Genomic DNA, 22,835 nt, shown 5'->3' on the forward strand with positions numbered 1-22,835 from the left:
TGGAAGGAGCAGTGGCAGTTGCGGGCCCTGGGGGTGGGGCAGCAAAGACCCAGCCAGCTGGGGAGCTGGACACCCCTCCGCTAACTCCATAACCCAGGGTCCAGAGGGGCCCGAGGGCTCCGCCGTGTGGGCAGGGTGCGTGCAGATGCTCCTAGGGCTGCCCCTGCACGGGTCCTTAGTGCTCCGTGTCCTTCACCCCGACAGCACCGCTGGCCCACCTGCCGCCTCCAGCCCCCTCAGGGACCGGGGCCAGGCCTCTGCCCCAGCGTGGCGGCTGCCTCGGGAGGGCCGTTCTGAGCTGCCACACAAGCCACGTGCAGGCCTACCTGAGGCACCTTTATTTCTCTGGGTCACATGGGCACCCAGCTTGGCGCCCCTCGCCCTGGGAGCAGAAGCAGCATAAAGCCGGGGCTTGGGGGAGGTCCAGCTGGCCTGTGGGGAGAAGGTGCCCTCTCCGCCGAGTCCTGGGGCAGGCGCCGGCTGTGCCTTCCAGTTAGGACACCAACCTTGCGTTTGTACAGAAAAACTCAGTCACAGGCAGCCAGGGGCCACCGGCCTCAGTAGGGCGACCCCTGCAAGCGGCTGGGAAAGCGGTGTCCACGCCTCAGGGGAGGAGCTGGGCAGCGGGCAGCCAGCAGGGAGCCCGCCTGGTCACAGGGCCGCCTTCCCCGCCTGGCAGCCCCTCTGCTGCAGCTTCCGGATGAGTTCCAACAGGTTCATCTGCAGCGTCAGCTCCTGGGAGGCAGAGGGGACTGGTGAGGGCTACAGTGACCTGGTCTCCCCTGGCCACTGCCCCGTAGCCTAGACCAGGAAGGAGAGAAGCTGGGTCTCTGGCCCCAGGAGGCCCAGGCATGGTGGCACTGTTCCTGGGGCCAGCAGGGCCAGCCTCCGTGCTGGGCTCAGCACAGAAACCCTTCCCGGGCCCTAAGTCCCATCTCGCCTGTGCCCCTGCCCCGGGCCTGGGGTGGTAAGAACCCCAGGTGGAATCCACTAGGCTGCAGGCCCCGGGGCTGACCTGCGGGTTGGTGGTCACGTAAAAGCCGGCCACGCCAGCCTTCTCCAGTGTGCTCTGCTGGTCGGCCACCTTGCGGTCCAGCTCCAGCACGATCTTCCGGTCCATCGCCCGCTGCTCCTCGCGGATCCGGTGCTCCACCGCCTGCCATGGGAAGGCAGCGTGAAGGCGGCTCTGGGCTCGGTCCCCTCCCCCGCCCCATTCCTGCCTGCCACCTTCTCCCTGCCCTCACCCATCCCCAGTATCCTTGTCAATCCCTTCTCTGTGTCACGCCAAGTGGCTTGGGGCTAACCCCAAATGCCCCTTTGCAGGTCCCTCCTACCCCATAGGTTGTGGGTTACCTGCTGGTCTCCCTGGAACAAGGATGGCCCCTTCCTGGCAGGTCCTGCCCCCCCACTCGGCACCTGCTCTGTGCAGGCCCAGCCTACAAGCAGCCCCCGTCTGGGGGCAGGGGAATTGCAGACGAGGCTTCAACCTCCACCCAGCCCCCACAGGACAGCCGTGTGCTGGGACTCACTGGGCCTCTGAGGCCTCCCAGAGTGGCCCCCAGCTCCCAGAGCCACCTGGGACCTTCAGGCGGCGCCCACAGGAGGAGTCAGGCCCAGCCGCCCTTCCTGTACCCCCTACCTCCAGCTCCCGCTGCTGGGCCGCCTGCAGCACGGGCAAGTTGTGGGGCCGGCAGGCCTGCTGGGCTTCCTGGTGCTTCTGCCGCAGCGCCTGTTTGAGCACTGGGAGGGGTGAGGGCCGTCAGCAGGTGGGCTGAAGAGGGGCCCACAGTGCCTGCCCCTGCATGCTGGCCAGAGTGGCCAGGCCGAAAGGGTACACAGGGAGCCCCATCTTGTGACCCCCTGGCCCAAAGCCCTGCTCTGGGAAGTGGGGCAGGACCCCAGCCGCCCCCTGCCCCTAGGGGTGGGCCCTCAGTAGCCCCAGGCTCGGCCTCACCCAAGACACATTCTTCTCTCCATCAGTGAGGTCGTGGGAGTGGGGGTGGGGGTGGGGCAGGGAGGGCTGGCGTGGGCTGGACCAGAGCTGCAGCCTGGGGGCTTCTGGCTCGGCTGGCCATGGGAGGCCAGTTCTGTATATGCCTGCCCCTTCACCCATGGGGACACTCAAATAAACCGTCCAGGAGGACACCAGGGACAAAGGCGGAGTAGAATGGGCGCTGTGCCAGGGCATGGGCCCTGCTCCAGCCTTGGGGCTGGTGTCCAGAAGCTGTGGCTCCCGACCCCGGCACAGCAGTGGGGGAGGGGGCTCTGTGTGGGGGAGTCTGTTGCTCACCCATGGCTGGGCCGTGACACAGATGGGGGCAAGGCGTCCAGTCCCATGGGCATGGAGAGAGGAGGGTACCGAGGGGTGAAAACAATGCAGGTCACAAAGACGTGGCTATGTCTGGCTGCCCCTGGGGAGAGCCCCCTGCTCCGCCTATCCCTGCACACACCTCGGTGATGGCACCGGCCACAGGGAACATGTTTGAAGCCAGGAGCCCTGCAGTCATCTCCATAAACAGGAACAAGACTCCTGTGTGGCCGGGCAACAGTGCCACACGAGGAGGACACAGGCCGCTGGGAAATGGGTCAGCAGGGAAACGTCACCTCCACTCCATTTATCCACCCTCAACTCCCAGATTCCACAGGGTGAGCACCCGCGAGGGGGAGAGAGAGCTGCTGGCTGCCCCAGCAGAAGGGGCCTGGCCTTGGCAGTGACCATGGAGAGCAAGGGAGGCGGCAGCAGCCAATCACACCTGCTGACACAGGAAGGTGGCGAGGCCTGGCCATCGCCGGCTGCCACAGAATGGGGCCAGAGCCTTCCAAAGCGCAAGCAGCGAAGGGTTCAGTTTCCAGACACTCTCCTGCTGAAGGGAGACTGTGCCAGGCTCCTGGCTTCGGCCTGGCCTGGTCCAGCCCTGGCTGTTGCAGCCATGTGGGGAGTGAACCAGCAGATGGAAGACACGAGCGCTTTGCAAGACTGACCAGAACACTTTCCAGCTCGTCCTGTGATGCCAGCCTCACCCTGGCACCCAGGTTTCACAGACCAGTGTCTATATGAACCTAGAAGCAAACGTTCTTTTTTTTCTTTTTTTGACAGGCAGAGTGGACAGTGAGAGAGAGAGAGAGACAGAGAGAAAGGTCTTCCTTTGCCGTTGGTTCACCCTCCAATGGCCGCCACGGCCAGCGCGCTGCAGCCAGCGCACCGCACTGATCCGATGGCAGGAGCCAGATGCTTCTCCTGGTCTCCCATGGGGTGCAGGGCCCAAGCACCTGGGCCATCCTCCACTGCACTCCCTGGCCACAGCAGAGAGCTGGTCTGGAAGAGGGGCAACCGGGACAGAATCCGGCGCCCCGACCGGGACTAGAACCCGGTGTGCCAGCGCCGCAAGGTGGAGCATTAGCCTAGTGAGCCGTGGCGCCGGCGAGGCAGACATTCTTAACGAGAGATGAGCACATTGGGGCAGGCGCTGTGGCGCAGTAGGTTAATCCTCCGCCTGCAGCACCGGCATACCATACGGGCGCTGGTTCTAATCCCGGCTGCTGCTCTTCTGATCCAGCTCTCTGCTATGGCCTGGGAAGCACTGGAAGATGGCCCAAGTCCTTGGGCCCTGCACCCTCATGGGAGACCAGGAAGAAACACCTGGCTCCTGGCTTCAGATGGGTGCAGCTCTGGCCGTTGCAGCCATTTGGGGAGTGAACCCTTGGATGGAAGACCTTTCTCTCTGTCTCTCTCACTGTAACTCTACCTCTCAAATAAATAAATAAAATCTTAAAAAAAAAAAAAAAAAACTAACGTCCCCATAAAGGACAATCAACCCGTTCCAGTAGAATTCATCCCAGGATAAATTTATCCCAGGAATGCAGCTGACCCTAGGAATTCAAAAACCAGAGTAAGAGAAGAACCACCCGAGCTCTCAACAGATGCTTAGAGGGTGTGACAGGTGCCACCCACGCCTGGTAGAAACACACAGATGCTGGGGCAGAAGGACTCAGCCTGGGGCCCCCCAACACCACGCGGAACTTTCTGGACCAACGCTTACACCGTATCTAATTGTGCCTTGCCTGCTGTTCAGGCTACAGGATACACAAAGTGGAGAAAGCGGCCAAGTGACAGCGCGACAGACCCAGAGGCAGGGACCGGTCTGCCCTGGCCTCTCCGGTGTCCCCGGGGGTAGAGACCAAAATTATCCAATGCACTGCCTGGACCTAGCCTGGCTCCTTGCTTACAAGTCACCCAGCAACTGGGGAGGTCAGGAAGGGTCGGGTCCTGAGACACCTACAACGGTTCGCTTCCCGGGAGGATGCCCTGCGTGGTGATGCTGACAGCGTCCCTGTCCCAGCCGGCCGGCTCTCCATTCTGGGCTGGCCCCCAGAGCTGCTTGAAGACAGGGCGGTGTATCAGCAGAAAACACAAAAAACAAACCAAAAAAACCACAACTACTCCAGCCACAGATGTCACAGTGCTGGGTTGAGAACCCCAGTCCTCAGGGATGCCCAAGTGCTGTGGTGTCCCGCAGAGCAGGCCAAAGGCGACCCTCCCCGCGGCGCCAGACGGTCTGCTCGTGGGCCGACCAAGCACCAGGCCTCGAGATATCCTGCCCGGGAGCGGGTGGGGGCACCGGGAAGCCCGAGGAGGGGGATTCTGCGCGTCCCGGCAGGCAGGGGGCTGGGGGAAGCACAGCCAGGCAGATGCACCTGCCGCCCCGGAGCTGGCCAGTCCCGGGCCCCCTCCCGGGCGACGCGCCCCCGCGCACCTCGGTGCTCGTTCTGCAGCCGCAGGCGCTGGTTGTACAGGCTCTTCTCGGTCAGGTGCTGGATCTCCAGGAGCCCCTGCACGATCTCGAACACGGTGCCGTCGAGGAGCGCCAGGGCCAGGTCGCTGAGCGTCGTGTAGGACAGGCGCTGCTGGAAGGAGCTGCGGGCACCAGAGGGGGCGCGGTGAGCGCGAACGGGGTTCCGCCCGCCCCGGCTGCCCGCTGCACCCGCTGCACCCGCCTCGCCAGCCCGCAGCCGCGCACCTGGGCAGCTCCTTGACCAGGTTCTGCAGCGCCGACAGCAGCTGGTAGTGCCGCTCCTGCTGCCGAGTCCCGTCCGCCGCCTCCTCCAGGGCGCCCGCGAAGCGCTCCATGGCGCCCGCGCCCTCCAGGCAGCGTCTCGGCGGTGCCCCTACAACAGTCCACGGCGCGGCCCCCTCACATCCACCCTGGGCGCGGCGCGGCCCGCCCCCTGACGTCCGTTCCGAGCGCGGCGTGTCCCCGCCCCTTGACGTCAGTCTTGAGCGCCGCGCGCCCGGCTCCGCCCCGCCCCTCCGCGGAGGCTCCTGGGAGAATACTGCTAGTGCCTCCTCCGACCGCGACGCCCAGTCCCGTCGCGGGATTTTGAAGAGTTTCGTGTTGCTCGCAGGGTCTGCGGCGGCCGCAGTCGCGCCACCTCCAGCAGTCGTCTGTCGTTCCTGTCCTCCCGTGGCCCCACCGCGCGGGGTGAGAGGTCAAAGGCCAAGGCCCAAAAGAACTCGGTCTCGTGCATCGTCAGAGGCTAGGCAGAGGCGGCACTGGGGTCGGCCCCATGCCCTGCTGGGGCGCAGACTGTGCCCGCTTCCTGGGCAGGACGTCTGGGTCACTGCTCCGTGCCCCAGGCCTCGCCCCCTCTGCCGCCGTGCAGGGCGCCGGGTGTCTGGTGCGTAATCAGCCCAGCCTAGAGCGGCCATCCGTGCAGCGCACTGGACAAGGACGCAGGTGCAGAGGCCCCGGGGCTGAAGACCAGCACGGCAGGGCTACGGAAGGGGCGGGCGTGGGGCCGGGCAGTGCCAGTCGGGAGGCTCCTAGAGCCGTGCTGCTCGGGGGGCCGTGTGAGATGGCCTCCGTTCGCCTCAGGGGACACTGCCGGGGAGAGGCGGCAGTGTCCAGCTGGGGTCACACTGGCGTTCCTACTCGGCCTCTACCTCTCTCCGGAATGTCTTTAGCGGCCTGGGCCAGGACCACCCCCTCTACGCAGCCTGAAACTAGGAACCAGAGGGATAATAATAAATGGCCTCCCGGTTGCCCCTCTTCCAGGCCAGCTCTCTGCTGTGGCCCGGGAGTGCAGTGGAGGATGGCCCAAGTCCTTGGGCCCTGCACCCCATGGGAGACCAGGAGAAGCTCCTGGCTTCGGATCAGCGCGGTGCGGCCACTGGGGGGTGAACCAACGGAAAAGGAAGACCTTTTTCTCTGTCTCTCTCACTGTCCACTCTGCCTGTCAAAATATAAGTGGCCTCAGGCCATCTCCATGGAGTATAGAAGGTGGGGCCACACCCCTGAGCTGGAGATGCATGCTGCACCCTGCCCCCTGAACCCCCAGGGAGTGGTGGGAGCCGAGGTGCGGCTCTGACGCTCGTGGGAGTGGAAGCTGCGGCGGCTGGCCACAGGACCCGGCTGGGACTGGGATGGGGGGAGGTAGGCCTGGGGATGGGGTGGGCGTGGGGGGCGGGGACCAGCAGTATGGTGAAGGCACAGAATTCTGTCTGGGCCCGCCTTCCCCGGGTGCGCTGCTCCACCTATGAAGGGCACCCACAGGGGCAGGCTGCGCAGCAAGGATCTGTGTGCAGGGGCGGGCCGGAGGACCTCCTCTAGTCCCCTCCCAGGCTCTGGGTCAGCGGGTGGGGTGGGCTCTGTGAGCTGCACCTGGAGTGGCACAGGCCTGGGTCTGGACGCCGGCCCTTAGGCTTGCTCGCTGTTGATGCAGAAGGGTCCCCACTCCACCCCGTCTGACCTGAAGCAGCTCCCACAAGCAAGCACGTGGGAAGGGTAACCCTTGGGCAGGACTCCTGGGCCACGTCTGGGTGGGGTGAGGGAGCCCAGGGATGGGAGGTAGGGGCACCATCTCACTGGGAAGTGTGAGGGCAGGACATGGAACTGGGAGTGGGTAAGGCAGAGGCACCGTGCCCTCCTGGGAGGGGCCGTGGGAGCCTGGTCAGGGGTTAACATGGCCCCTGAGCATAGCTCCTGCCTACATGGCAGGTGGCGAGGGAGTAAGGTTCCCGCCATGTCCCACCTGCTGTGCTACTGCTGACAAATGTTGAGTTTTAGAGGAAGGGGGTGGTATTGAAACTGGCAACCCAGTTAGTGGCCTTGTTACTACCAGAAGTGTTTGCTGAGGCTAAGAACATCGCTACTAAAATCCACAAGTGGGGCCGGTGCCGCGGCTCACTAGGCTAATCCTCCGCCTAGCGGCGCTGGCACACCGGGTTCTAGTCCCGGTCGGGGCGCCGGATTCTGTCCCGGTTGCCCCTCTTCCAGTCCAGCTCTCTGCTGTGGCCTGGGAGTGCAGTGGAGGATGGCCCAAGTCCTTGGGCCCTGCACCCCATGGGAGACCAGGATAAGTACCCGGCTCCTGGCTTCGGATCAGCACGGTGCGCTGACCGCAGTGCACCGGCCGCGGTGGCCATTGGAGGGTGAACCAACGGCAAAGGAAGACCTTTCTCTCTCTCTCTCTCACTGTCCACTCTGTCAAAAAAAAAAAAAAAAAAAAAATCCACAAGTGAGTCAGCCCCAGCCGGGAGGGCTGCTGCCGCCAGTGCAAGTGGCTCGCTCCTCTCTAAGGCCCCTGCCTGTCTGACCTTCCAGACGGGGGCAGGTGAAGGCCAACAGCCACTGGCCCTCTGCTGCCTTGTCAAAACCCGGTGGTCTGTGTTTCTCTAACGAGAGCTGATGGGGGCAAGCATTTGGCCTGTTGGTTGACACCCACGTTTCATAGATCAGTGCCAGTGCACACCCTGAGAGGCAGCAGGCCCCTGCCTCCCACGTGGGAGACCTGGATGGAGTTCCTGGCTTCCACCTTCAGGCTGGCCCAGTCTCAGCGGTTGTGAGCATTTGACGGGGGACATGGTGAACCAGCTGCTGGAAGCTTGCTCTGCTTCGCAAATAAATAACATTCCGATGGCTGTCTCTGTGTGGATTTGTTTGAGGTCTTCATTGAGCTGCAGCCAGCCAGCCAATGTGTGATAGTCAACAGGCGAGCCCGGGGCGGGAGTGAATGTCTCCACGCAGTGAACTGGGTTCTTTGCTGCACACAAAGGCAGATTCATGCCAGCTCGCGCTATGAACATCAGTTTACCCTCCTTTGAGGTTAATATTTGAATGGAACGTGTATTAATGGTGCACACAGCGCTAGTTTTCTGCCGGAGCTTCTGAGTTCACCAGGCGAGACTCAGCCTTAGGCAAATGTTAGAGTCACTGTGAGCAATGTCTATGAATATTACAGACTTCAAGACAATACTGGGAGGTTGCTTTCAAAGTATAAGCTACAGGTAAAAATTCAAAGGACACTTAGAGTGAAAGTACTTTAATTCAAAGCATGCATGATGTGAGTGGGTTAGGACTCCACAGTCCCTGCTCACACACACGCAGAATACATTCGGCTGTTAGGAGGGCCAATTTCAGGCCGGGCTTCACCGCCCAACAGAACCAAGACTAGGTGGGCAGTGGTTTTACAAGACAACTTGAAAATGTGCAATACTGTCTTAGCCTACCTCGGAGAATCTTTAAGGGGAGGGGTGCAATTTGAGAAATAAAATAATGCCCCTTGCACATACTGAGACGTGGGCCTGGGGCAGGGGCTTGCCACTTGGGACACCCACATCCACTGTCAGAGTGTCCGGGCTCAGGTCCTGGGTCCACTCCCGGGTCCAGTCTCCTGCTGATGTGCACCCTGGGAGGCAGCAAGTAGTGGCTCAAGTACTTAGGGCCCTGCCACTCCTGTGGGACACCTGGATGAGTTCCAGGCTTTGGGCTTTGGCCTGCATCTGTCTCAGCTGTTACAGTGAACCAGTGGATGGAGGCTCGCGCTCTCTGCCTTTCAAATAATATGATGATGATGATGATGGGCCTGGGTCACTAGCGGTTGGCCCAGGTCATGCTTCAATTATGTTTTAAAGATATTTATTTGAAAGAGTTACAGAGAGGAGAGGCAGAGAGGCAGAGAGAGAGAGAGAGAGAATCTTCCATCCGATGGTTCACTCCCCAGATGGCCGCAATGGCCACAGCAGTGCCAATCCGAGGCCAGGAACTTCCTCCAGGTCTCTTATGTGAGCCATCTCCCACTGCTTTCCCAGGCCATAGCAGAGAGCTGGATCGGAAGAGGAGCGGCTGGGACCAGAACCGGTGCCCATATGGGATGCCGGCGCTTCAGGCCAGGGCTTTAACCCACTCGCCACAGTGCCGGCCCCCCATGCCTCTATTCTTAACAATTCAATTTGGAAGCTCTCTGCCCTGTAAGTTCCCCCCATTCCCCTTTATCCCACCACACCCTACTTTAGCAGGGGCAGGGGACGCCATGGTGTCCTACCTGGGCCTCAGGATCCAAAACCACAGCCTGATTCCTAAGCAGCACCCACAGACTGATGCCTAGGAATCATGGGGGTTGACTTTAAAGCTGATTAGAGACTGCTGCAACTCATGAAAGAAAACGAAGCTTGGAGCTGCATTCCATTAGTCTACGTGGGCTTGTTTTACACTTAGTAAATTGTGAATGGACTGTCCTTAGTGGTGGATAGAACACCTTTTATTTGGTGAAGAAACCAAACAAGCTGACACAGCAGGTGTGTGGTGCAGTGGGGGGCCTAGGTTTGAGTCCCAGCTCAGCTCCCAGTTCCAGTATTTCTGCTAATGCAGACTTGGGAGGAAGCGGGTGACTGGCCCAAGTAGGTGGGTCCCTGCCATCCATGTGGGGACCTGGATTCTCGTCTCCCAGCCTTTGGGGACTTACCAGTGATCAGGAGGTCACTGTGTCTTTCTACCTTTCAAATATTTTTTTAAATAAATAAATCAGATCTTTACCCCAATAGTTCACCAGATAAAATGTGCATTGGAGCTGTGTGGATGACATTAGCCAGCGGCCTTGGGTACCCGAGTGGCTCATTCTACAGGGCCACCTCACTTGACAGCCAAGACTGCCGCTGTTGGCACTGTGGTCACAGCTGCCTGGCCTGTTGGCAAAAGCCAGCCACAGACAAGACTGCTGACAAGATTCAGAGTGGCTTCTGTCTCCAGCGCCCTTTTAGCTTTCTTGATGAACAGGGTTGATTTATAGGCAGTTGTATGGGTTTTTAAAAAAGAATTATTTATGGGGCCAGTGCTGTGGCACAGCGGGTTAAAGCCCTGGCCTGAAGTACTGGCATCCCATATGGGCACCGGTTCGAGTCCCGGCTGCTCCACTTCCGATCCAGCTCTCTGCTGTGGCCTGGGAAAGCAGTAGAAGATGGCCCAAGTCCTTGGGCCCCTGCACCCATGTGGGAGTCCCGGAACAAGCTCCTGGCTTCGGATCAGCACTGCTCTGGCTGTGGCAACCATCTGGGGAGTGAACCAGTGGATGGAAAATCTCACTGTCTCTACCTCTCTCTGTAACAGTATTTCAAATAAATAAAAGACTTTGCTTTAAACAATTTTTTTTTAAAAGATTTATTTATTTTAGAGAGAGCAAGAGAGAAAAAAAAATCTTCCACCCGCTGGTTTACTCCCCAAATGGCCACAAAGGCCAAGAATAGGCCAGGTCAAAGCCGGGAGCCTTGAACCCCATCCAGGTCTCCCACGTGGATGGCGGGGCCCAAGCACTTGGGCCAGCTTATGCTGTTTCCCAGGAGCATTAGCAGGGAACTGGATCAAAAGTGGAGCAGCCGGGTCTTGAACCGGCACTAACATGAGACGCTGGCATTGCAAGCAGTGGCTTAACCTGCTGCGCCACAATGCCAGCCCCAGCTGTTCAGTTCCAAGGGTGCCAGTGATGAACCCATGAACAGTTCATGGTGTACCTGGCTAATTCACCTTAGGGTAAAACAGGCCGGCAAAGCAAGTACAAACACTACTGCAGTTCATTTAAAGTTGACACCAGGTGGCGCTGCCGTCCCACCCACCAGCACCGACAATGCCCGCTTCTGCTCAGTTCCTGTGACTGCTGTTTGAACATCAGGCAGGCAAAGCCCCAGAGTAAACTCTCTTCTCTGCTAGAAAATGTGAGGCCAGGCATTGACACACATTTCCTTTTTTTCTTCTAGTAATCTTATTATTTTTGGAAAATCTATTTGAGATGCAAAGATTGAGATCTTCCATCTGCTGGTTTACTGCCCAAATAGCTACATCAGCTGGGATTGGGTGAGGCCAAAGCCTAGAGCCAGAAACTCAATCCAGGCCTCCACATGCGTGGCAGAGGCCCGACGATTTAAGCCATCACTGCTGCCTCCCAGGGTCTACATTGGCAGGAGTTGCAACCAGGAGCTGGAGCCAGGGGTCAAACCTAGGGACTGCAATACAGGATAGGGGTGTCTTAATTGCTAAGCCAGAAGCTTGCTCCCAGGCCTCACTCCTTAAGCCAAAACATTGACGCAGAACAGCAGAAGGGGCAGCTACCCATGGAGAACATAACATAGACTCCTCCACGGAGTTTTCACTTCATGGTGTCATCACTCACTGCAGAGCGCGCCAGACATGTGACATGAGAGCTCTCCTCGGCTTCAAGGTTTCCCTGGGAAAGACACACCTCCCCAGCTGTCTAAACGGCAGCTCCGGCTTTCCTGTGCATCTGACATAAGCAACAGGCAGGAAGAGCTGGGACTCAAACCTAGGCCTCCCCCGCAGAGGATCAGCCACTGCACCACACACCTGGGTCCCTAGGAGGGGAGGGCACCGTAGAGTCACAGCAGCTTCTCTCTGCTTCCTGGCTTCTTTGCACAAGCTCCACCCCGCAGTCCCCACCCTACGAGACGCCAGACCGTGGGGGCCACAACAGGGGGGGCGGCTGGAGCTTCTCACGGCCACCGCCAGCCTGGCCTGGATGGAGGATGGAAAATGCCGTGGCCACAGTCACTGTGAAGTCTGCCCGGGCCACGGACCAGGTGGCTCCAGCTCTGGAAGCACGTGTTTCTCACTGTTACGGAGGCTGAACTCCACGCCTGAGGTGTGGGCAGGACTGGCTGCCTCTGGGGCTTCCCTGGGTGCAGCTGCTATCTTGTCCTCACTGCCTCCTCTTCGAAGGACCCGGTTACAGGGACGTTAGGGACTGCCTATCTTAATTCCCCCTGCAAAGCACCTCTGAATAGCCGCAATCTGAGGCACTGGCGTTGGACACCAACGCCCCAATCTGGGTGGACGCAGCTGGGCCCCAGCTCTCACTCAGGGCCAGGCTGACGGCCAAGGTTACAGAGGACTGCTGTGGCCCAAGTCCCTCCGGCTTCCTGTCTCCTCTCGCTTGCACGTGCTCCTGCTCTGCTGCCATCTGCCACACAGTCACATGGTCACAAGTCCCTCCTCAGAGCTCAGTCAGCAGAGGCTGGCGCCTTGCCCTTGGACCTCCGGAACTGTGAGCTCAATAAACCTCTTTGTAAGTTACCCAGCCTCCGGAGTCCAGTGACAGCAACAAACAAAAGGAGTAGGTTGGGAACCAACTGGGCTGACGTTCAAGGACAACCCCTGAACTAAAGAAGAGCTGTGGGCTGATGAGATGGGGAAGAAATGAGGAGAATAAAAATGCTGGCCTTGGCGTGGGCAACTGGCCTGGAAGTTAATATCCTGCTTGACACATCCGCACCCTACGTCAGAGTACCTGGGTTTCATGACCAGCTTTCTGCTAGTGCAGACACTGGGAGGCAGCAGGTGATGGCTCAACTAGTTGAGTCCCTGCCAGCCACGTAGGAGACCTGGATTGAGTTCTTGGTCTCCTTGGCCCCTGACCCAACTGTGGGCATCTGAGTGAAGCAATGGGTGAGAGCACTGCCTCTCAAATGAATGAATTTTTATAAACCAAACGTGTGGCTCTGAGACCGCCAGCAAAACACGCCCACCGTCCGCAATGCTCTCTCGAGGATCTTGTCAGCCCTTCACATGAGACATCTTAAAAGGCAGCCACTTTTGAGTGGGAACTCAGCCAACAAAACTCAGAGGCCCCCAGCTGGCTGTACATGAGGTCTTTGCACTCAGGCCGGTCAGCCCCAAGGAGCCTTCTGAGCCTTAAGTGTCAATGGCCGACAGTGTGCAAAACAATGTGGCCACGAGGCAATGCAGACCCTGCGGTCCTGGACACAGCCCTGGCCTGACATCACACCGGCCACCTCATCAGAGGTGGCTGCTGACCTGTTAGTGGACAATGCTGAGCAACAAAGAGGAAAGTGACAAAGCAAGAGCAGGTGTTGCTTCGGCCCTAACATCCTTAAAAATATTTTTTTCTGAAAAGTCAGAGTAACAGAGAGGGGGAGGGGGGAGGGGGAGAGGGGAGGGGGGAGAGGGAGGGGGAGAGGGCGAGGGTGAGGAAGGGAGACAGAGAGTTTTCCATCTGCTGGTTGCCCTCCCAGATGGCTATAATGGTTGGGTTGGGTCAGGTGGAAGACAGAAGCCTGGAACTCCTTCTGGGTCTCCCATGTGGATGGTACAGGCCCCAGGACCTGGGCCATCTTCTGCTGTTCTCTCAGGCATATTAGCAGGGAGCTGGATTAGAAACGGAGCAGCCAGGACTTGAGCCAGCACTCTGATAAGGGATGCTGGTGTTGCTAAGCAGTGGCTTAAACTGCCGGCCCATCATGCTGGGTCTCCCGCCCTAACATTGCATCATGGGGCTGGTCCTAGGTGAGAATGCCCACGAGGCAGGCACTGCCTGGTGCACGTCAAACTGCCAAGTTCATGTTGTGTCTGGGAGAAATGTGGCTGCCACTGCTCAGGTGCAGGGAATACGCTAGCAGCTCGAGCTTCCTGGGGTCTCCAGCACCCTGAGGTCCCAGAGGAGTCCCAGTCTGGTTCATGGGCAGAGCCCCTCAGAAGCTGATGAGGGCCAGGGGCTGGTGGCAGATCCCTTCAGAGGCTGATGGTGGGGCAGGGGGCTGGTCCTGGCTCTTCTTCCCCCCTCCCAGTACCCCTGCAGGCCTGATGGAAGCTGTCATAGCACATGTTCTTCTGCCGTTTGTGTCCGGTAGAGTGGGCACGTGTGTGTGTGTGTGTGTGTGTGTGTGTGTGTGTGTGTAGTACAGGATTTGTCCTGGTGTCTGGGTCATCACTGTGAACAGCTGGGCTACAGGCCGGACTTCAGACCCTAGGACTGGGTCTGCTTAGGGTGTGGACAGTCTGCTACTGACTCAGGCCATCCCTTGCTCACCTCTGGGGTGAGTCAAACTTGGGGCTGGTGTCGCTTCTGGGTGTGAGCTACTGGTCACCACTGGGGATGAGTGAACTCAGGGCTGTGGTTGGGGTGAGCTAGCCGGGGCTGATGTTGTTACTGGCGGAGAGTCCACTACTGAGGAGAATCACTACAGGGGATGGTTCCCAGTTGAGGCAACAGCCGCTCGTGACAGGATAGTGAGTGCGGGACACACCCCCGAGGTCACAGCCCATCACCCCAGGTTGAGAATCCCTAATCTGAAAACCTGAGATGCTTCCCAATCCAAAGCACTCTGAACATCGACATAGTGCACAAATGGAGTATTCCACACCTGACCTCACGCGATGGGTCACAGTCAGAGCTCAGGTGCGCTAGACATAACGTGTAAGGCTTATGGCAGGCAGACTGTAGAGGAAATGCAAGTAAATTTTGTGTTTACACTTGGGTCCTATCAGGCTTTAGGATTTCAGGGTTCGAAGAAGGAACTCAGATAATCAGGTAAGCCAGGAAAGACTTTATTCCAGGAGGCACAGAATCATAGATAAGAGGAGTTGGGGCTCAGCCCGCCTGGATAGCAGATGCGGTTTAAACCCAGGTGTCATTGCACCAGGCACTGCCTATTTTGTGTAGCTGGTTGGGGGAGGAGTCTGGTTAAGTGTGGAGACCCACATCTGCTGCAGTAAGGTGGGTCTGAATGGGAAGACAACCCTCTTTGACAGCTGTTTATCAAAGATGACAAATTACAATGCATGGTCTTACCAGCTTGGCATGTCCTGGGCAAAGGGCTATACAAGCTGGTGCCAATCCAGCAGATTCTCGGGCATAAAACTCCACCATGTCACTTTCAGGGTTATTTTACTTATGCCTAATTCTATCAGATTTGAAGTTAACTATTTGTGTCCCAGGGCCTAGCAAGTCCTAACAGGTCCTATCCCCAAGATGTCTCATTATGTGTATGCAAATATTCACAAATCCAAAAACCCTCTGAAATCTGAGTTACTTCTAGTCCCAAGCATTGCGACAATCATGAGGCAGCTGATTGAGAGTATAGGCTGACTGGGCTCAAATGGGTCTTTGGGTCACACAAGATATATGACAGCTGAGCGAGGGGATGCTGGCCGGAGTAGTCCTTACTGGCCTATCACTGTGTAGCCTTCCAGACCACACAGCTGAGGGAGGAGGTGCACGCCTGAGGTCATCCTGTGTGCTTGTTCTGTGGAGTAGCTGGGTTTAGGCGAGCTGGACTTCTCGCAGCCCTGCAATGGAACGTTTCTCTAACTGTTGGCTTGATATGCCCACTTTTCCAGGATGGGCCTGTCTCATCCAGGACCAAGGTGGATGCTAGGACCACCCCCTCAAATTTGCTTATCTGCTTAAGGTACCATCCCCTACCTCATAAAAGAGGCTGAGAATGGGATGAAGTTCTCTTTCCACCACAGCCCACACCTGGAGGTACTGCTCTTTTTTCTTTCATGGGCAACCCTCTGGCCCACTCATGATGGGTGTTTCCTCATTTGGGATGGCCCACACTCTCATGTGAATGTATGTTTTCTTCTTTTTTTCCCCCAAAAGACTATTATTTAAGGAATACAAACTTCATGCATTTCTTCTTCTTTTTTTTTTTTTGATAGGCAGAGTTAGATAGAGAGACAGTTATAGAGAGAGAGAGAGAGAGAGAGAGAGAGAGAGTTATAGACAGTGAGAGAGAGACAGGGAGAAAGGTCTTCCTTCTGTTGGTTCATTCCCCTAATGGCCGCCACGGCCGGTGCTGTGCCAATCTGAAGCCAGGAGCTGGGTACCTCTTCCCGGTCTCCCATGCAGGTGCAGGGACCCAGGTACTTGGGCCATCCTCCACTGCCTTTCGAGGCCACAGCAGAGAGCTGGACTGGAAGAGGAGCAACTGAGACTAGTACCCCAACTGGGACTAGGACCCAGGGTGCCAGTGCTGCAGGTGGAGGATTAGCCAAGTGAGCCATGGTGCCAGCCATAAACTTCATGCATTTCATACAACTTTAGGATTATAGTGATTCTTCCCACCATACCTGCCCTCCCATCCACATTCCCACCCCTCTTCCTCCCTCCCCCATTCCCAGTCCCATTCTCCACTAAGATCATCCATTTTCAATTAACTTTATCCACAGAAGACCAATTCTGTACTAAGTAAAGAATTCAACAATTTGCATGAGAAAAAAAAAAGCAACCTGTTCCTCAACAGTTGAGACAAAGGCTGTTCAAAGTCACTGCATCTGGAAGTTAATTTCACTTTCTGTTAGAAACATAATTAACTTTAAAGAAGCATGCAAGAATGACACACCTTTTGTAAGCTCTTAGACATAAGTATAACTTATGAGACATGAGAATATACTTCACTCAATACATTAAAAAAAGTAAGTCCTTGAGAACAAGTTTTATCATTAATCAAGGAAGCACCTAAGAAATGAAGCAATGGAGTTGGACACTTAAGCGTAACTAAAACTCATGAGACATTAAGAATATCCTCCACTTAATACACTAAAATGAAAAAAAAATCCTTGAGAACAAGTTTTACTATTAACTCTCATAATGCAACTCTTTGATGACAGAGGTCCTGCATGGGAAATTAGTGCACAGTGACTCTTGTTAATTTAATAATTAACACTTTTATGTGTGATATCAGTGATCACCTGAGGCTCTTGACATGAGCTGCCTAGGCTATGGAAGCCTTTTGAATCCACAAACTCCATCAGTATTTAGACAAGGCCATAAGCAAAGTGGACGTTCTCTGCTCCCTTCAGAGAAAAGTATCTCGTTCTCTGATGATTTCTTTCCATTGAGGTCTTACAAAGAGAGGTCCTTCATGTAGGATATTCTTTGCCAGAGTCTTGGCTTTCCATGCCTAAAATGCTCTCATGGGCTTTTCAGCCAGACCAGAATGCCTTAAGGTCTGATTCTGAGGTCAGAGTGCTACTTTAAGCAATTGTTATTCTATGAGTCTGCAGTATGGACTGCTTCCCATGTTGGAGCAGTGAATGTATGTTTTCTAATTGTAAAATAAATCTTGTTCTCACTTGTGCTGTATGTATACACACACACAAACACACATATATATGGATGCTTTGAATTCTTATTTCTGTGTGTGTGAGGACTTCAAAAAGAAATTAAGAACTCAGGTCCACATCATCTGTGTCACACATAATATATTACATGTCAGTCATGAGAAGGACAGGCATACTCCTGGGTCACATTATATTACCATATCTGTGATGTCATAAGCCAGCCAGGAGGAGGGACACAGATCTCAATCTGACTGTGTCTGTGTATCCCATGATACAACATGGCAGCTGAGAGAGACTCAGACTGAATCACTCTTTCCAAGAGATCCACTAGGCTTGGGGGAGAGCTGTACTCCTGACTCAGTCTTGGTGGCACTTTCAGCTACTCGTTGTGAAGGTCCAATTGAGATGCCAGGCAAGCTGCTAAGGGGCTGCCTATGGTGCTCCAGGGGCTGGCACCTTGGCACATGGGGCGAGGAAGCTGGATGGGGAAGGGCTTGGAGACCGCAAGCTGTAGTGTAGGGTTCAGACAAGGGGAAGACAGGAATGGGGCAGATCACCCCTGGAGCTTGTTCTTCAGATGGTCCAGGAAGGCAGATCTTGCTGCGTTCTTTCCAGAGGGGGCCAGACTGCCAGTGACCCAGGGGAAGCTGCAGGAATGCAGTCTTTGTCAGGGTTGCAAACCGCAATGGGGGACGCCCTCCTGCACCTACTGTGCTGCATCCCAGACACTGCCTTAGCCCTTGCTCTAACAACCCTGTAGGCCAGGCCATTCCTTTAGGAAACTCACCTTTTCCATCTCCTTTTCTTGTTAGTAAAAACAGGCCACGTCTGGGCTCGCCTTCTCTGTGGGGCTGGTCTGCACCCTCCATGCCAAGCCTCGTTCTCCCAGGACTCAAGTTCCTCTGCTGGGAGCCTCAGCCTGGGGGGGGGGCTTGCCCCATCAGAAAGAAGATGCCTGTATAGGTATAAAACAAGTATAATCCAAGCCACTTTATCATGTATTCTTTAATATTTATTTCTTTTGATATTAAAATGCATTAAACTAAAACAGTTTTTGGAGTCCCAGGTCCTGAGTCTGTGTCTTGACTTCTCTTTGTCTCTTTCTCATCTCTCAGTGTCTTTGTGACTCTGGCTCTCTCTGTGGCAGGGCAGCCCTTGTGCTGGGGGGCACAGACCCAGACAGATGCCTGCTCCTCTCCCAGTCATCCTTTGGAGCCTTGCACAGCTCAGGAAACCTTCTCACTGGGACCCCAAGCTGTCTTCCCTTGTCTCTTCCTGACTCCAAGACCCAGGTGTGTACTGGAGGACCGAGGCGCCAAGGGGCGTCCTCTGCTGGTGGGGAAGGCCCTGCCCTGGGGCTAGAGATGCTGTCTGGATGGGCCAAAGGGAAAGAGAAGCCCATTCCACGTGCGTACAGTGTGTGTGGGAGGTGCTGGTCATTTTAGCTCCTTCTTGCTGGTTACTGCCTTGTTTACATTTGTCTGTATACCTCAAGTGTCTGTGCATTGCCCTTCTAGGACACTGAGATCTAGGACAGACATGAATGAGAATGTTCTCAATTCACCATGTGTTTCCCCAGGGAATGGAAGCCATCACCAAAATAGGGATTGCCAAGAAGTTGCCTTACTTGGTGCCTGGAAACTGCTTCTCTGTAAGCACACGAGGAGTGCTGGAAAGCACTACAGAGATCTAAGGGAGACAGGAGTGGCAGCAGCTACCTTATCATGTGTTTCCCTACTGAATGGAGCCATTTACAGAACTAAGAACCCTGTCAGCCCCAGTGCCTTCTGTTAAAAGCTTGTCTGCACAGGGCCAGCGCTGCCAGGTGTTGCATCATCTGTGACAGCAACACCCCACACTGCACCGTCAGGTCAGGGTCTTGCCGCCCTGCTTCCAACCCAGCTTCCTGCTGATGCACCTGGGGAGGCAGCAGAAGATGGCCCCTCACTACCCATGTGGGAGACCTGGCTGCAGCTCCTGCCTCCTGGCTTTGCCTGGTCCAGCCCCAGCTCTGCGGCCACTTGGGGAATGAACCCGAGGATGAAAGATCTCTGTTTTTCCCTCTGTCACTCTTTTTTTTAACTTATTATTATTTTTTTATTTGACAGGTAGAGTTATAGACAGTGAGAGAGAGACAGAGAGAAATGTCTTCCTTCCGTTGGTTCACTCCCCCAGTGGCCGCTACGGCCAGTGCTACGCTGATCCGAAGCCAGGAGCTGGGTGCTTCCTCCCAGTCTCCCATGCGGGTGCAGGACCCAAGCACGTGGGCCATCCTCCGCTGCTCTCCCGGGCCACAGCAGTCTCTCTGTCACTCTTAATAAATCTTTGTAAGACAGGAAACATTCATCTCTTCCTTGTTTCTTAGAGTCTACCACTTATCAAGGCTAGACAGGCAAAGTGCAGACAAACTCTTTAAGAGATGCTACCTGCGACACTCGCACCTCAGAGTTCCTGGGTTTCAGTCCAGGCTCCACGACAGACGTTACCTTCCTGCTAATCTGCACCCCTGCCACCCACATGGAGACATGAACTGAACTCCTTGCTCCTGGCTTTGGCCTGGCCCAGTCCTACATTTCTGTGGTCATTTGGGGAGTGAACCAGATAGTGGATGGGAGAACTTGCTCTCTTTCTCTTTCATTCTGGCTTTAAAATAAATAAAAAATGAAAATTTAAAAAGAATTTGCAACCTTAAAGAAGGCAAGAAGCATGGAATAATAAAGAATATTTAGGGCAGGGGCTGGCGCTGTGGCACAGTGTGTTAATGCCTGGGTCTGAAGCACTGGCATCCCATATGGGCGCTGGTTCAAGACCCGGCTGCTCCACTTCCAATTCAGCTCTCTGCTATGGCCTGGGAAAGCAGTAGAAGATGGCCAAGTCCTTGGGCCCCTACACCTGCACGGGAGACCTGGAAGAAGCTCCTGGCTTCAGATTGGCATAGCTCTGGCCATTGTGACCAAGTGGGGGAATGAACCAATGGATGGAAGACCTCTCTCTCTCTCTGCCTCTCCTCTCTCTGTGTAACTCTGACTTTCAAATAAATAAATCTTTTATTAGAAAGGGATATTTAGGGCAAATAGAAAACAAATGGCGGTAAGGTGACAGACTCAAACCTAATTACAATAATAATTACATTAACCATAAATGTACTAAAACAATCACCTGAATGATAAAAATTATCAGTAAACTTAAAAAAGCTATAGAAGACTTCAGGAAGTAAAGGAATCAGCATGAAAGCTCACGGACGGGAATGGAGAGCGCAGGGCTGAGGTCACTGAGCAGGAACAACCAGCACATGGCCTCTCACCACAAAAGTCCCCCATCTCTCACATACAGAGAGAGGCTCGGCTACAGCCGCAGGAACGGGCTGGGGATTGCACAGTAAAGGGCAGGCACACTAAGCTGCCCCTCGTCACCGTAGGCAGCCACTGCAGCAAAACGGTCACATGAGGTCAGGAAGGTGGGAACGAGGCCAGGTGAGGCAGACAAGGACACGTCCAGCAAAGCAAGTTATAAACAGGGCAGGGGGTGGTATTCTCGATGAGAGACAAGAAAACATGAACTAGGCGTCAGACCCTCATCTGGAAACCGTCACTCTGGGTGCAGGCGGAGATTGGACTGGAAGAGGAAGCTGCTGACTGCTGCAACTTAAGAACAGGGGGAGCTGGAACCCAGGCGGTGCTTCCTGGCAGGAGAGGCAGGTGTCAGATGGCAGCTCTTGGGGGTGGGACCTAAGGGTACAGGTAAGTGACTGAGGCTGGCTCAGACAGAGAGGGTCAAGGGTGAGTCCTGAGTCTGAGTTACGGCCTGGTGACAGCGCCCCTCACGGACACGGGCAGCACAGGAGTGTGAGGTCTGGACAAAGAGGAGAGGACAGCTCCTGAAGGCTCTAGTCTCTGGCTGAGGCTGGGACCTTCCCCATGTCTGTCAGATTGATGTACTTAAGGTGAGGGGAAAACCCTGGAGATGAATCCGAGTGCCGCCAGAAGCATCTGCTGGATATGCAGCCACTGGATGGAGGACAGGACCAAGCTGCAGGGAGCTGAAGCAGCCTCAGCACAACACGTGCACAATCCAAAGACGTAGGGGCCACTAAGGCGGCAGGTGGCACAGGAACCCCGGCAGAGACCTGGTCTCCAAGAGAGGGTGGCCTGTGAGCCCAAGTGCGTCAAGGAAGACCAGATCTGCAATGCCCCTTAATAGCCACAATCAGACTTTGGGAGAGTGGTGGCAACATGGGCACAAGGTGGAAAGGAGGTCTCCAGTCCAGGAGCTGTGCGTGGAGGCAATGTGGGATCCAGATCAGAGGCTATGGCTTGCTGCTGATGTGAGGGAACTCACTGATTCATACTCACAGAGAGGGATCAAAGTACAGAAGGTGGCAGATGAAACCAAGGGGCAAGGCAGGGAAGGGTGGGAAGCAGACTACAAATAAGAGGAGGGGGCCCTTTGACTGTGGCAGAAGGGAAGGAGGGAACACCTGGTGTGGACGGTGTTAGGAATGTCAGTACAGGGCAGAGCTTCTGATATCTCAGAGCATCTGTGTGAACTCTTGGTCCTCTCTGAGCTCTTCATTTCTAAGATCTGCTAAGCCCAACATGAGGCCAAGTAACTCAGTCAACAGCAGAATCAGGATATGAAACCATCTAGCCCAAGAAACCAGCCTGTGGCATAAACACATCTCCATATTTCTCTCTTCCTGCCCCTGCTCCTGCCCTGGAGTCCACGCACACAACTGCCCACCTGAAATCCCTCCTTGGAGAATGGGCAGCTCAGCGGGCCCTATGCAAATCTCACCTCCTGATTCTCAACACCATCTATTGTGATGCCCTTTCTCCCTCCACAAAGCCACCCTGGAGTTCTTCCTGTCCATCAACTGCCACCTAAGCTTGTACCCAAGTTCCTGTGCCATGAACTCCACTACTCTAGACTTTTGTCACCCGTGGACTTAAAGGTCAGCTCTTTCACTTGCTTGGCCTCTGCCCAGCCGTCCTCCCATCTGGGGATGTCACCTCAGCATTCTTGCATCTGCATGCTCTAGCTTGTTTCAATCCCCCCCCAAACTTCCCACTCCCTGATACCATCAGGGTGATTGTGGTGTGTTGTCAAAGCGGGGACTGCATTTTACCCACTACTGTACCTCCAGTGCCAATCACCTGGGCAAGCACACAGTAGGGACTCAATCAGTATTTACGCACAACAGTACTCATTTTTAAGAGAAGGACAGGGAGATAAGGGGAGGGGAGGACTTTGTTAAAGACTATGAGAAGACTGCCTGTGTTAGCCCCCAAATGCAGAATTAGATATCAACCTCACCAAGATGACAACTTCGGCCTGACTTAGGAACGCTTCTGTCAGGCAGAGCTGTTCAGACATTCAGGACTGTTGTGAGAGGCCACATTCCCTCTTCCTGTTGAGACGTTCAGGCTGAATGTAGGAAAACACTCAAGTCACGGACAGCATATTTGTCTACCCAGACAAGTTCTTGTGTCCAAACCCTAACCGTCAATGGGATGGTAGTGGGAGGAGGGTCTTTAGGGGTCATCAGACTTAGCTCAGGTCCTGAGGGTGGGGCCCTCATGATGGGATAATGCTCTCACAGAGGAGGAGACACAACCCAGGAGTGATGACCCAGATTAGGGCTTGCACCTGAACCCTAATCCTGGCACCGACCCTGGACTTTCTAGGCTC

At 55.6% G+C, this 22,835-nt stretch overlaps 1 protein-coding gene and 1 long non-coding RNA gene across 5 annotated transcripts in view; both read right to left on the reverse strand.

Moving 5' to 3' along the window:
- Positions 1-315: 315 nt before the first annotated feature.
- On the reverse strand, positions 316-5,257 carry DGCR6L (DiGeorge syndrome critical region gene 6 like). Of its 2 annotated transcripts, XM_002722748.5 has the most exons (5): positions 5,019-5,257; positions 4,755-4,915; positions 1,640-1,740; positions 1,016-1,156; positions 316-735 (listed from the first exon to the last, which is right to left on the reverse strand). In XM_002722748.5, the coding sequence occupies exons 1-5, from the start codon at positions 5,126-5,128 to the stop codon at positions 652-654; spliced, it is 597 nt and encodes a 198-aa protein (XP_002722794.2). In that variant the 5' UTR covers positions 5,129-5,257; the 3' UTR covers positions 316-651. The 2 variants fall into 2 exon arrangements, with proteins under 2 accessions (XP_002722794.2, XP_017194190.2); XM_017338701.3 differs by lacking the exon at positions 1,640-1,740 and having other exon boundaries at positions 5,019-5,248.
- A 7,985-nt stretch (positions 5,258-13,242) lies between these two features.
- Positions 13,243-22,835, reverse strand: part of LOC103345644 (uncharacterized) — a 56,266-nt gene continuing 46,673 nt past the window's right edge. For all 3 annotated transcript variants that reach the window (XR_011385174.1, XR_011385173.1, XR_515480.4), the window contains 3 exons: positions 22,461-22,571; positions 17,935-18,102; positions 13,243-17,794 (listed from right to left, as the gene is read on the reverse strand). This is a non-coding gene — a long non-coding RNA (uncharacterized lncRNA). The remainder of the gene's footprint in view (positions 17,795-17,934; positions 18,103-22,460; positions 22,572-22,835) is intronic.

This window comes from Oryctolagus cuniculus, chromosome 21, assembly GCF_964237555.1.
Source record: "Oryctolagus cuniculus chromosome 21, mOryCun1.1, whole genome shotgun sequence".
NCBI lineage: Eukaryota > Metazoa > Chordata > Mammalia > Lagomorpha > Leporidae > Oryctolagus > Oryctolagus cuniculus.